Source organism: Labeo rohita, chromosome 5, assembly GCF_022985175.1.
Source record: "Labeo rohita strain BAU-BD-2019 chromosome 5, IGBB_LRoh.1.0, whole genome shotgun sequence".
NCBI classification, from domain to species: domain Eukaryota; kingdom Metazoa; phylum Chordata; class Actinopteri; order Cypriniformes; family Cyprinidae; genus Labeo; species Labeo rohita.
Genome location: NC_066873.1, coordinates 1,003,702 through 1,019,192, shown reverse-complemented (window position 1 = coordinate 1,019,192; position 15,491 = coordinate 1,003,702). Strand labels below are relative to the sequence as shown.

General features: G+C 38.7%; 1 protein-coding gene across 1 annotated transcript; it reads left to right on the top strand.

The window, feature by feature from the left end:
* The first annotated feature begins 994 nt into the window (after positions 1–994).
* On the top strand, positions 995–13,536 carry stip1 (stress-induced phosphoprotein 1). The gene is made up of 14 exons (XM_051110518.1): positions 995–1,111; positions 3,076–3,285; positions 3,403–3,544; positions 5,801–5,942; positions 6,985–7,150; positions 7,850–7,976; positions 9,774–9,876; positions 9,963–10,083; positions 10,237–10,333; positions 10,444–10,568; positions 10,794–10,830; positions 10,921–11,024; positions 11,120–11,292; positions 12,691–13,536. Exons 1-14 carry the CDS (start codon positions 1,103–1,105, stop codon positions 12,761–12,763), a joined length of 1,629 nt encoding a protein of 542 aa, XP_050966475.1. The 5' UTR covers positions 995–1,102; the 3' UTR covers positions 12,764–13,536.
* The last annotated feature ends 1,955 nt before the right edge of the window (positions 13,537–15,491 follow it).

The following is a 15,491-nucleotide window of genomic DNA, read 5'->3' as shown; positions in this document are numbered from 1 at the left end:
TATAAGTTCGCAGTTTGGCCCTGGCAGCTTGAACCTGTCTATAGCTGGACATATTGTTTTCCAACACAAGTGAATTTTTCTCCATTGCACTCAAGATCATGGTTTTGTAATAATACATGCATATGAAATTCTTCAAACAATCCTTATAAAAATATTTATATACTGTATACTGCTTTCTTCTGCATAGCAATATAATCACACAATAGCATAAAATTTTATCATCAAATAAATAGCTGGTAGTCAATTTTGTTTTATATGTTTATTGTTGTTGTTATTGACAATAACAAATAACAAAGAAAAATAATTGTAAATTGCACAAAAAAACCTCCACACACTTTACACAAACAGTTTACAAACTTGAATAAGTTTTGAGAAGAATTACAAGACAGGAACAAAATTACAAACATAACATTTTACAGTTGTTTTGTTCTCAGATAACTTAATCAAGAGTCAGTGCTCAAATGTAGAGAGAGTGAGAGAAAGCCTTCTGAGTGTTTTTGGAAACAGTGTTTTTACAAGATGGAGGAATTTGATGTCAAAAACATACGAGATTATCCTGGAAAAAATATTTTCCATTTGGACATGGCATGCTGCAACGCACAGAATTCCAGAACAGTTCTGGAACATTCAGCATTACTTTCCTCATCAGCTCTAGCGTTTGTTTAGTCACCAGTCCACCACTGATCCAATCAGAGACCGCAGCGCAGCTGACGCGGTGTAAAAAGTAACATTTCCATGTTCTTCGTCTCGTATGTCGTTTTCACTCGGGTTGCCATGCATTACGCATCGATTGTAAATCCGTGGCAGAATTTTCTAGAGTCGATTTTGCTTCATGATTGCATATTCCATCTTTTATGAGCTGTTCATATGAACGAAAGCATAACAACTTTAAGTAAGTAGTATGTGTGGCTACGGACAGTTTTTAGAATGTAATTTCATTTCTGTTATGCATCCTGACATAACACGGTTACGCTTACAAAACTTTATTTTTCAGGGTTAAAGTACGATACCTGGCAACCCTTCTCTCGGCTACACTGATAATAGGCAGAGAGGCGGGGCCACGCTAGTGTCTTGGTAGATTCTGGAACCTCATGCCCACGCTATGGAGAAAGTAAGTAACTCCTATAGAAAATATTCTACATTACATAGTATGAAGGAGACGCGGCTTTTTAAATAATTGTGCAGAATAAGCCTTGTTAAAAGTGTTATATCTCTTTACGGCTTCAAGACATGCGGAGTGTAGCTCATTATAAACCGCATCAATGACAGTAGGAGCTAGTAAGCTAACAACGCGTTAGCAGCCGAATCTGACACGCTGTGCTTTAACCTGCCATCTGTACAAACAGTTGTTCTGCAAGGCTTGTCTTAAAGAAGATAATCATTCCTAGTAGAGATTTCGATCTGTGTCAATAATGCACGTTTATTCATTTGTTCGATCTCCTCCATCAGTTAGCACGTTAGCATAAGCTCACGTCAGGTCTAGAGACTTCTGTGTGTGTGAAGGGCGGATCGTCATTTCATTCAGCTGCTGATGGGGTTTCCTATCTGTTATTGTTAAATATTATTACACGTCACGTCAACCAAAAGTCCTGGAGGAATATGTGTAGGTTTGTGATTTCTTCATAATCCGGATCACGATGCGGAACTTCCTACAGGATCCTAACACTCATCAGAAACGAGTTTTTAAATTGCTCTCGAGGAGAGCACACATAATCCTGTTTATCCCGACTTTTTTATTCCATTGAGATTATGCAATTCCTATTGGTGGCTGTTGAATAGTTCAGTTATTGAACGGAAATGTAGATAGTTTGAGCAGTGATTTAGCAGGCAGAAGTGCTGCAGACAGTGAGCAGTGATGAATGTGAATGTGTCAGCTGTCAGTGGCGTTTATTTCGAGTCTGGACAACAGATGCTGATGCGTCCATCTCCCACAATCCACTGTTTCTAGGAGATTCCGTTTAACTCCATACCAACGCCAGTGCATGTGGGACCAGTGTTAAATAAATAAGTACAATCAATATTTTCTTTGAGTACAATAACACTTCTTTTTGTAAGTTTAATATGATGCAGACACCAACATGGGACATCTCATCTTTGTCCTGCGTACTGTAGTCAAGGATTAGTTTACCCAAAAATAAAGCCCAAAACTGATTGTAGTGATGGTTTTAAAACTAACACAGGATTCTGTAATGTAATGCGTAAGCTCGTCTCACGATGGTACTTGCTCATAGAAACAAAAATGGTTTATTCTCAGTATTTTGACGAAGTGCAGCGGTCAGCTTCTGGAAGGAAAAACTCCATTCATTTTTCCCATAGGTGAAATCATTTTTAACAGCAACTTACAAACTTTTAAAGGCAGACTGAAGTTGTTAATCGTTGGTGTTTTTGTTTGAGCCATCCATTTGCATTATTATATTAACTTATTTTTTAAAACAAACATGTTTAACAGCTGAGTTCATGGTGAAAAATGGTCAGGTCCGAAGTCTGTCAGGAAAAACGCTGATCTGCTATTTTCCGTGGCCTCTGCGAATGTTTTATGTCGTTACGGTTCAGCTAAGTTTAAAATATTTAGTAGTGTGTAAGTTGTAACTTTGGGCCATTTACGCCCTGGATGATAACTATAATAATAAAGATGTAGTTTTAATAATTATACTCAAGTTAAGATTATTGCCGAGTCAACACTGTAATGATGACAAGAGAAGAATAAAATTCAGAAGAGTCTGAAGAACATTAAAAACATGGACAGCCAATCAGAATGCATCCCTGCTCTAAAGCGCTTGAGGAATCAAAGCCACAGGTGACAAAACTGCAGTGTGCTTATAATGAGCAGAATGTTGTGGACACTAATGTAGTCATCGTCAGAGTTTATAATCTTTATAGTTATCACTCCTGGTGTGAACAGACCTTTAGTGGAGCTCATGTCAAAACAACGCTGAGTTATAACTTACAGCTGCACACAGCCCTGGTCTCCTCCAGTGAAACGCTGTTTTCGTGGGCACTGTTGTTCTCTTCCTTACGTGTTTAGAAAAACATATTAAATGTAATTGTGTATCTTCTCTCCATCGTTCTCCCTAGGCATCACAACTGAAAGATCAAGGTAACAAGGCGCTGAGCGCAGGAAACGTTGACGAGGCGGTCAGGTGCTACACCGAGGCGCTGACGTTAGACCCGTCCAATCACGTCCTCTTCAGCAACCGCTCCGCCGCGTACGCCAAGAAGGGCGACTATGACAATGCCCTGAAAGACGCCTGCCAAACCATAAAGATCAAGCCGGACTGGGGCAAGGTGAGCTGTGTTTGCTGTTAGTGACGCTCTTCTCCTGAATTCTCCTCCTGCTGCCGTTTCTGCTTTAGTTTTTGTTTTCTTTCAGAGTTGTAATCTTAAGTTTTTGTCTTTTTTAAGGGTTACTCAAGAAAAGCAGCTGCTTTGGAGTTTCTCGGGCGACTAGAGGATGCCAAATCAACCTATCAGGAGGGCTTACGCCAAGAGCCGTCCAATCAGCAGCTCAAGGAGGGTCTTCAGAACATTGAAGCCCGGTTAGCAGGTAGAGAACTGACACTAAGCTCAACACTAGAGTGGATTTTTATTTCAACATCCTCCTACTATATATATATATATATATACACACACACACACACACACACACACACACACACACACTATCGTTCAAAAGTTTGGGGTCAGTACATTTTTATTGTTTCTTTTTGTTTTGTTTTTTTAAGAAATTCATACTTTTATTCACCAAGGATGTATTAAGTTAATAATTAAAAGTTTATTAAAAGTTCATAATAAATAATTTACATTGTTATAAAATATTTATATTTTGAATAAACACTGTACTTTTTAAACTTGTTATTCATGAAAGAATCCTGAAAAAAAAAAAAAAAAAAAAAAAAAATCACAGGTTCCAAAAAATATTTGGCAGCACAACTGTTGATATTATCCAACATTGATCATTCTAATAATAAATCCGCATATTAGAATGATTTCTGAAGGATCATGTGACACTTAAGACTGGAGTAACAGCTGATAAAAATTCAGCTTTGCATCACAGGAATAAATTCTATTTTAAAGTATATTAAAATAAAAAACATTATTTTATATTGTAAAAACATTTAGCAATATTACTGTTTTTTTTTTTTTATATATTAATCAAATAAATGCAGCCTTGATGAGCATAAGAGACTTCTTTAAAGACTATTACAAGTCTTACTGACCCAAAACTTCTGAACGGTAGTGTGTATATATATATATATATATATATATGTATATGTATGTGTGTGTGTATATAATAAATATATATATATATATATATATATATATATATATATATATATATATATATATATATATATATATATATATAAGGGCTGTAACGATAATCGCACGATGTCGTGAGGCGCGTTTAGTCAATGAAGCCGGTACTTTGATTAGTAGTAAAGCTCCATCACGTGCGTTCAGCTGGAGCGGCAAGTAATACACAGAGCCGTAAAGCACTGACAAGCTACGCCAAAATCGCGATTCGATTTTGCTTTACTACTAATCAAAGTACCGCCTTTGACTAAACGCGCCTCACGACATCGTGCGATTATCGTTACAGCCCTAATATATATATATATATATATATATATATATATATATATATATATATATATATATATAATATATCAGAGGTTGCGTTAACCAAAAATTGTCCGTCATTGACACCATTTTTTTTTATCAGTGATGGAAAACTCTGAAGGCCATCTGTCACTTTGACAGATTACACTGAGGGTGATCCATATTAAATTGTAGCTGTAATTCCCACCCCTGTCCAGTTGGTGGCGAGTGCGCTCCAGTTTAGCAGCAGAGCACAGGATCCAGAATAAAAACGAAACTGTCATAAATGTTTTCCTATGCGTTTGATTACACACAGGCAAGTACACAGAAGTTACAACGATCTCTCACACCACATTAAAGGGCACCAAAACGGTATTTATTGCTTGAGTTTCCTGATGAAATTGACAGAATTTGAAATCTGAGACTTTGTTTCATATCAAAAGTAACACAAAGCCTAGCCTATTGCTGTTTATTGGAAGAAAGACGCACTATGTGCTGTTCATTCATCAGTTGAAAACAGCATAGACCAAATGATTGATTGGGATTTAAGAACTGATATTGGTTCATAAAAATGAGAATCTATTAAAACCGCTGTGGGGTGTGGTTTTGAAAAGTTACGCAGTCTCATCTGTTCATCTGCTCTTTTCAAAATAAATGCATAAGCGTATGTCGTCCTGTAGGTTCTTAACTAAAAATGAAAACGTGTCCACGCTAATAGCGGTTAGCGCGTCGACATATAGTGCAGCTGCACTCACGGCGAACCGAGTTCGATTCCCATCTTGAGGTCCTTTGCCGAACCTGCTCCCCTTTCTCCTCCCAGCTGTTTCCTGTCATCTCTCTACTGTCCTATCACAATAAAAGGCATAAAAAGCCCCCAAAAAATAAGTTAAAAAAAATCAATTAAATGTGAACAAAAATAAAATCAATTAAATGTGTTATTATAATTAAAATAATAAAATTAAAATCACAGGTAATAATAGATTATGATGGAATTTTTATGACCCTGTCAGTCAAAATAACAGACAATGTTAAAGTCTCCCACAACCTCTGAGAGGTTATATAATATATATCTCAGAAATTAGTGTTGTTTTTACATTAAATTAATTTTTAAATGAAATGATTGTGTGTAGTATGAGTGGAGGAGAGTGGTGAGAAACTGAAAGAGTTGCTGTGAGTTCTGATGTTTTCATGTTATTTTCAGAGAGAAAGATGATGAACCCGTTTTCCATTCCCAACCTGTACGAGAAGCTGGAGGGCGACTCTCGAACCCGAGCGCTGCTGTCTGACCCCAGCTATAGGGAGCTGCTGGAGCAGCTCAGGAACAAGCCCTCGGAGCTCGGCACGTAGGTGCTCTGTGTGTGTCTCTGCTGTACCCGCTCGCTTTGTCTGTCTTGGCGTATAATGCGCAGTCAGCCGTCGTCATCACATCATAATCTGCAGCACTAAGCAGAGCTCTTTTGTACAGTAGTTTGCTGATATTTAGCATTTCTTGTTGGCATCAGCCCATAAATGTCTGATGACTTTGACATCACTGAGAAGTTGACTTAAGTTACTGTCTTTGACAAACAGTTCTAATAAATTGGTAAACAAAGAAAAGTAAACTTTCATTATTAATAGAAAGATAAACACTATAAATAAGGCAACAAAGTAAATAGTATGTATCTATTTACTAGTTATTTTCTGTCTTGAAATAGTGGGATATCATATTTGTCAGTTTTGTATTAGCCCCTCTCCTCTCTAAAATATCAGCAATGGAAAAAACCCCTGCGTCTCTCGACCGCTACTCTTCGTATGATGCCGGTCTGACTGTACAGTGTCCTGCGTGCACTCTGTTATTTCGTTTGACACTGGACCTGAAATATCGATTTGAGATTTATGTGAGAAGAGAGAAGACAAGTGACACAAAACTGTGCAGTTCTGTAGGAAATAAGTTGTCTGGTCTGCAATCACTTACACAGTTTCACAGTTTTCACACAAACATTACGCAGCACAACTGTTTGACATTGCATACGAAGACGTGTTTCTTGAGCACCAAATTGTATGAAAATGATTTCAAAGATCTTTTGACACTGAAGACCAGAGTAATGATGCTGAAAATTCAGCTTTATGATCACAGGATAAATTACATTTCAAAATGTATTCAGTTTCTTAAAGTGGAATAATATGTGCACACACATCTTTTGGCATTCCAGTTAAATGAGGCAAAATAAAGTTAATATTGCCTGGCTGAAATTCTTTAATAGAATAACCCACACAGTGTCCTGGTGTACTGCACATTATGGCAAATAAAGTAGTTCATCTGATGTTATGTGGGAATGTAGACATGAGCATGTGTTCTCCAGAGTTTGTGTGTTGTAATCTCCAGTCATGTTGTTGTGTCTGTAGGAAGCTGCAGGACCCGCGTGTGATGACCACTCTCTCTGTGCTGCTGGGGCTGGATCTGGCCGGCATGGATGAAGAGGAAGAAGCGACTCCACCCCCTCCACCCAAACCCAAAGAGACGGCCCCGCCCCCTCCGAAAGAGGAAGACCTGCCCGAGAACAAGAGAATGGTACTCCGTCACGGCACATGTGCTTTGCTGTCGCTCTGCTCTACATGTACTGTATTTCCCATAAAACGCACACCTGCGTAAGCCGCAATGAGACAAAATTGCACTGTTGAGAGAATTTTTTTTTAAGTTGCATGGTGCATGTGAGTGCATTTAAAAAAAAAAAAAAGAAAAATGGGAAATTATCAGTAAATAAAATATTAATAAAGAAATACTTGCAGACATTATAGTGCCATTTATTCTAGACATCATATACAAGTATACACAGGCTAAAGCGATAAACTAATTTGTTTAAAGTGAAACTGAAACCAGTTTTGGGCTCACATCCAAATCTTTTAATAGCCTGACGTTTGCTTACTAAACTAGTATTGAGTATGTACACAAGTCTTTGAACTTCACTTGTGTGCGAGTGTCTGTGTGAAACGGTTACAGCGGTCACGCTGACAGACACAGCCCACATTTAACAGACCATTTAAACTGAGCTGATTGACTCTTCTGTGTTTCAGTTTTATGATGAATAGGCTGCGATATGAAGTTAACAGTGCTAGAAATGCGAATAGACGACGTGTCATATTGTGCGTTTTGCATGCTTTGGAATAGAACTTGCAGTGCGTTTCAGATGATTAAAAAAATGTGGCTCATATTCAAAAAATACAGTGAAGCTGTGACTGGTGTCTGTCTTAATCTTGATGGTTTTTCCAGGCCTTGAAGGAGAAGGAGCTGGGAAACGCAGCGTATAAGAAGAAAGATTTTGCTGCTGCACTGAAGCACTATGAAGAAGCTCTAAAGCACGACCCCACCAACATGACCTATCTGTCAAACCAAGCAGGTAAGAATTATTCACACCTTAAAGCTGCGGTGTAGTCTGTCGTCCCTTTTTCTCGCTTCTTCCGCCTTCCTGTCTATGTCAGCTCACAATAGACAGTGGAGGAAAAAAAACAAAACATGCATATAACAAATGCATATAAGATGCAAAGTAACAGTTAATATACTGTTGTTTAGGACTGTTGTTACATAACTGAATACACACTAAATTAGACAAGTGGCCACCTAATACAGCAGGGCTCTATGCTTACTTTTCTTTTTAGGAGCACTTTAGTAGCACAGTCAAAATTTCAAAAGCACCTTCTAATCAATAATCAAAAAACCTGATTTAAAAAAAAATAGCCTTTCCATTACGAGGTGGTATTTGAGTGATTTACAGGGGAATTTTGTTTTTACCTTTGTAATGGCATGTTTCTAACTTTATTAAAAGTATGTCATATTAAGTCAAATTTAAAAAAAAAATTATAATCTTTTAAAAATTTAAAACAACACAATAAGAATATGTTACCAATTAAATGAAATCTGTATTAACAAAATTAATTAGTACTACAGAGGTGGTTTAGAAGAACACAGAAGTGGCATGTAGGTGTATTTTCATGTTTAATGAGGCTCAGAGGAGGCATGAGTGCAATCAAATTCATAAATTCATGTCGAGATTAATGTTTTAAATAAAATCTTTTGAATACAGAAATATGAAATGATTTAAGTAACTGAAGATACTTTAAAAATGAAACTAAAACTGCCAGTAGGTGGCGGCGAGTCACTGATTTAATTATTGAATCATTCATTCATTTGATTCATTTGACTGTCGTTATGAATGGGAAATTAAATCACTGACTCACTAGGTTCGTTAAAAAAACGCACGTTCATTCATAAACGAAACACTGCTGCGTTTGAATGGAGATGCGCAGCCGCTCAGTTGTGACTTGTTTCAAACTATTTTTGATGATGAAATAAAGCAAAATCGGGCAATAGTGTTATAGTCAGACAATGTAAGTCACTTAATATGAACTTTTTGTTTATTGAACAGTTGTGTTAAATCAATATCTCATTTACAAACTCCCTTAAAAATCATTAAAAGCTGTCAGTCATCTTAGTTCATCACGATCTCACAAAGTTCCATTATAATGGACGCAGCTCTCTATACTGCACAATCAGTCTCTTATTTACACTCTCTCTACACTTTGTTTATGAGAGGATTGGTGAGATATGTGTGTGATTCATTACTCAACGTTGCAAAAACTTGTAGAAGCCTTTGAATCTCCCCTCAGCGCAAACACACATATGCTGATGGGGTCAGTCGCACTGATGCTCGTAAATATTTTTTCATAGTTGCACGCAGTAGTTTTCAGTCGCAAATGCAACTTAAACGGTCGCACTGTAGAGTCTGTGTAGTAAAGAAATGTGTGTTGGGTGTGTTAATGTTATCGGGAAGCTTTATAGGCACAACGATATGCAAAATTGATGTTAATGTAATTTGTTAATATAAATGCTCTGTACTCTTAACACTTTTATTTTATTTTAGTGAAAAATAATGCAGTGGAATACGATAAATGCGTTCTTTGTGCGAATGACCGCTCACAGCAGTGAGATGCATAGCACTGCGTTGTGTGTGCACAGCTTATGGTGTTTGTTAGGCTTTGCTCTTCCACTTCCGCTCTCGTTCAAATGCGCAGATAAAAGCGTCGATGAGGTTTAATTTAAAGTCTTACATAATAGGAAACCACTTTAACTACTCTCACAAACCCACAACTGCTATAAGTGGACACTTTGGAGTAAGAGCGTCTGTTTTCTCTCTCAGCTGTTCATTTTGAGAAGGGCGAGTTCGATAAGTGCCGAGAGCTGTGCGAGAAGGCCATCGAGGTGGGCAGAGAGAACCGTGAGGATTACAGACAGATCGCCAAGTAAGTTTTCTGTACCGGAACACAACTGTAAAGTGTTTGTTTATTTGTACCTCCGTACTGATGGATTTGCCTGTGTTGGGCTGCAGGGCGTACGCCAGGATTGGAAACTCCTACTTCAAGCAGGAGAAATACAAGGAGGCGGTCCAGTTTTTTAACAAGAGTCTGACAGAGCATCGCACGCCTGAAGTGCTCAAGAAGTGTCAGCAGGTCATTGCTTTTAAAAAATTAATATGGTGAAGTTTCCTTTCTTTTGTTAGAATAAAACTTGGTAATAAGTGTCCAGTGAGATTCAGTGTAATGAGACTTAAACTCAGCAGTAAAATCTCTGTACTCAAAACGCCTCCTCCTGCCCTTTTACAGGCGGAGAAGATTTTAAAGGAGCAGGAGAAGCAGGCCTACATCAATCCAGATTTGGCACTGGAGGAGAAAAACAAGGGCAATGACGCCTTCCAGAAGGGTGTGTACACGAACCAGAACAACGCTTCTGTAAGACTCAGATTTAATAAGATGTGTTTGGAAATGGTTTATGTTGTGATTTGAGTGTTTGTGTTGGTGTGTCATGTGTAGGTGACTATCCTTTGGCCATGAAACATTACTCGGAGGCCATCAAGAGAAACCCGTACGATGCAAAACTCTTTAGCAACAGAGCTGCCTGCTACACCAAACTACTGGAGTTCCAGCTGGCCCTCAAGGTACCGTCTCACACACACACACACACACACTCGGTGTGTTACACATGCTGGTTAAAGTGCAGAGTGAAGTGACGTGAAATGTAAATGAAGTGTTACACTGTTGTGAAACAGTAGAGTTGCTGTTTTTATTGCCAATATCAGAGCATCATCACATGAAAGCTATCTGCATTAACCCATAAGAGCACAATCACAGGAAAATACTGATTCTGTTTGTCTGTTTATCAGGACTGTGAGGAGTGCATCAAACTGGACCCGAACTTCAGTAAGTGCTATACGCTCTGTTTGCTCCGCTTCAGTGACGCTCAGTTTATTTATTTTGCAAACACCTAATTCTGTCCACTCTAATGTTCAGTAAAGGGTTACACGCGCAAGGGAGCCGCACTGGAGGCTATGAAGGACTTCTCTAAAGCTATGGATGTGTACCAGAAAGCTCTGGAGCTCGACTCCAACTCGAAGGTACTAAAGATCCGCTCCGGCATCTCTGAGCTCTCCAGCAGGATTGTGCTGGTGACATATTAACGTGATATCTCTCCTCTTCTCCGTGACTGCAGGAGGCCACAGAGGGTCTGCAGCGCTGCATGGTGAGCCAAGCCATGCGTAACGACAGTCCAGAGGACGTGAAGCGGAGGGCCATGGCCGACCCCGAGGTGCAGCAGATCATGAGCGATCCTGCCATGCGCATGATCTTAGAGCAGATGCAGAAAGACCCACAGGCCCTCAGCGAGTAAGAAACCATTCAGACTGTATTTTTCACAATTTGGCTTCCCAAGTGCACTGGTTCTAGCATCCTCAATTCAACTTGCATCTTATTGTTGTCTCTGTACGAACTGAGCTGCAGTCACACTTTAAGTACACTGCAACTCTTCTCACATATAATCTAAGTTATAATACATCCAAAATGTAAAAAACATACCTCCTCCACATTACTGCAACTCTGCAGTCCTGAATTTGAAAAATGTGGTGTGACCACCCTTAAAAATGTGTACTGGGAGATTCTCAAAACAAATTAAGAAATCATGGTATAAAAAATTCCTTCAAATTCTCATGATTGTACGGTGTTTTCCCCCCTATACTTTCCTGTTATTTACACTGATTACACTACCAGTCAAACGTTTTTGGACACTAAGATATTTAATGTTTTTTTAGAGAAGTGTCTTCTGCTCCCCAAGCCTGCATGTATTTGATTCAAAGTACAGCAAAAGCAGTACAATTTTGAAATATTTTTACTATTTTAAAATAACTGTTTTCTATTTGAATGTGTTTTAAGATGTAATTGATTTCTGTGATCAAAGCTACATTTTCAGCATCATTACTCCAGTCTTCAGTGACACATGATCCTTTTAGAAACCATTCTGATTTTCAATATGCTGATTTGCTGCTCAACAAACATTATTATTATTATTATTATTATTATTATTATTATTATTATTATTATCAGTATTTAAAACAGGTCAGTACTTTTTTTTTTTTTTTTATTTATTTATTTATTTTTTTTAATGGAAAGGTGCAAAGATCAGAATTTATCTGAAATAAGAAGCTTTTGTAACATTTATACACATTTATTTAGCAGGGATTCTTTAAATTGATCAAAAGTGATGATAAAGACATTTATAATGTTACAAAAGATTTCTATCTCAGATAAATGCTGTTATTCTGAACTTTCTATTAATCAAGGAAACTTTTTCAATTAAAAAATAATAATAATAATAATATATTATTGAAATAGTGATTTCTGAAGGATCATGTGACTACAGTGATGCTGAAAATTCAGCTTTGAAATCACAGGAATAAATTACATTTTAAAATATATTAAAATGAAAAACAGTTATTTTAAATAATAAAAATATTTTACAATTATACTTTTTTTGTTGTATTTTATATCACATAAATGCAGGCTTGGTGAACAGAAGAGACTTCTTTAAAAACATTTAAAAATCTAAATGGTACATGTTTGTGTGTTTGTGTTTTTTTTTTTTTTTATTATTATTATTTGTAAACCCTATAGTTTTATTATAAATATGTGCAGACATGTTCTTGAATTTGTGACATTCATTTCATTTGAATCCCTCAAATTTTTCTGTATGTCTCATTTCATCTGCTGTTTTCTTCTCTGTCCATCCAGTCATCTAAAGAACCCTGTCATCGCTCAGAAAATTCAGAAACTGATAGATGTTGGGCTAATAGCGATTCGGTGATCAAAGGAAGCAGAAGAAAACCCAGGACATTATTCATCTACAGAACAGCAGCAGAAGACTACGACAGATGGCGGCATTCCAAACAAATTATTCACCAAATATAACAGAACCCTTCTCCTCCCACTCGTCCCAATACAAATGAATGTGTGTTTTTGTTTTTTGTTTTTTTTTTTCCCCTTAATTGGATTAAAAATATGGCATGATTGGTCTGTCCTCAGCACTGCATTCACTAGTATCAGCTATTATGGTTTTTGGACATTTTATTGTTCATGAAACAAAAATACTTGAGAGCATCTGGTGAGACATTAGCCTGTTAAAAGAGTGGATTTTGAGACTTCATGTTAAAAGCAGTTTTATTATTTTTATGTTTTGTATTTGTTTTCTTTTTTTACATCTCAGTATTTGGTAGATTAAATGCAGATTCGTTATGAATCTGTCCTCTTATGGTTTTTGTACATGGGGGTTTTGTTTCTTCGTGTTTTGGAGGAGAGGGGAGGGAAGCGTTGTGACATTCGCTCGCCATCACTGATTAATTTCCACACAGTAGGCCTGTTAGAAACCTGTCTGTCTCTGAATGTGAATGCGTCGCTCTTATTCTACTATATAATGCACTTCTGTTGGTGGGGAGAGGTGGGCAGATCAGACGGCTCGTTCAAGCTCAACTGCCTCCACCTGTTTGGCTTCGGTTCATAGTTTGCGATCGATTGACTGTGATTTCAGCTTCACCGTATTGAAATGCAACATCAGTTTAATAAAAGTTCTGGATCCATGAAGTTGTGTGATGTTTGTATAGCTCAACATGCATTCATTGTGTGTATGTTTGGAATGGTGCACTGCCATAATACTGTATTTAAGGTAATGAACATGAACATGATGTAGGGAATGACAGGATTACCTATGGAGTATAATACAATGTGCAGTATATAAGCACAGCGTTTGGAGTACTGTATTCCACAATGCAATGTTTTCAGCTCAATCAGTTTTGAGTGTGAATCAACTGAACAGGAAGTAATATCAGCTGCCGTTTTTGCCGTAGCTTTCACACCCTGGCTGTTTAAAATGGGCTGCTATTATTTAACACTCTCCCGGAAGAGATCCAGTTCAAGACAGCAGGTCCGCTGCTTTGTTCACTACCCTTGGTATGTACACTGCTTTGAGAGACAGGAGTTTCTGAGATGACCACAAAAGTAGCCTTCTTGTCACCTGGAGACAACGTGCTGATCTGGTGCCACCCTGGGGTTGATGTGATGCACTGCAGACATATTGTCCATCCTTTTCAAAACATGCTTGTTTTGCAATGATGGGAGAAAAGTCCTTAGGGAGAGGTAAACTGCCCTGAGCTCCAGCACATTGATATGTTCTAAGGTCCAGGGAGGCTCCCAGAGACCTCTGACAGATCTGCCTTCACAAACTCCCCCCAATCCTGTCAAAGAGGCATCCGTTGTTATCGCTGGGATGTTTCCTAAAGGAACCCCTTGTGATAGCAACCTCTTGTTCTTCCAAGGGCGTAGCATCTGGATACACCTCTGTGTAACCCTCATCCTCACACGCCTGCCTAATTTGGGATGCAGTTTGAAGCCGTTTACCCACCGTTGTTGTGGATGGGCTCTGAGGAGGCCAAGAGGAATCACAATCACTGCCGCTGCACTCATACCCAGCAACTGCTGGAACTTAATTAGCTTCATCCTCCTGTTTAGATTAAATGACTGAGCCACACTGGACAACTTTGTCACCCTCTGGGGAGATAAAGAGGCCATCGTTAGTTGGGAATTCATTGAAATCCCCACAAACACTGTGTTCACGAGGACTTGCTCTCGTCCCAGTTTACTTTGAGACCGAGAGCCTGAACATGCCGAATTACCATTTCCGATTTCCATGTCGTTTATAACTTGACTGCAAGTAGGTCCACAGATTAACCAGTCATCCAGGTAGGGGATGGAGGGGATGAAGGGCTGCTGACACCACCCTGGTGAAGACCCTTGGAGACAATGAGAGGCCAAATGGTAGGACCCTGAACTGGTTAACCCGACCTTGAAAGGCAAAGCGTAGAAATGGGTGATGATCTTGACAGATGGGCACATGGAAATATGCGTCCTTTAAGTCTATGGAAGTAAAACATTCTCCTGGTTCAATGGATTTTAAAATTTGCATTGTTGTCAGCATCTTGAAAGGCAACACCTTTATAAATCGGTTCAGTTGTCATAAATCCAGGATGGGCCGAAGTCCACCATCCTTCTTTGGTACCAGGAAATATTTCGAATAGAATCCAGTGGGCTGTTCGCTGGTGCTTACCTGAACAGTCGCCTCTTTCTGTAATAGGGTTGCAATCTCATTGGCTAAAATTTGTGCCTGGACTGGGCCTTTGACTATGGTCATATGAACCTCTGAAAAAGTAGGAGGGTGCCGCAGGAACTGTATCCTGTATCCTTTCTTGATGATATCTAGGACCAAGGGACCTGATGTGCATTTCTCCCAACTGTCCAGGTGTAGTTGGGAGCATGTCCCAGTGACTCCAAGACTGTTGTGCAGGGCCTCCCCGGGGTTCAGAACTTCTTCAGAGGTCCCCCCTTAGCTGGAGGTTGGTCAGTTTGGGGGGCTTCGTAAGATTGGCTGGTACCCCTATCATGGGACTGATAACCCCTAATTCGCCTTCTGTCATACCCCCAAGGTTCTGAAAGGGCTGAGTACCTTTATGGCCATAGCTAGTTGGTCCAACATGACCAAATGT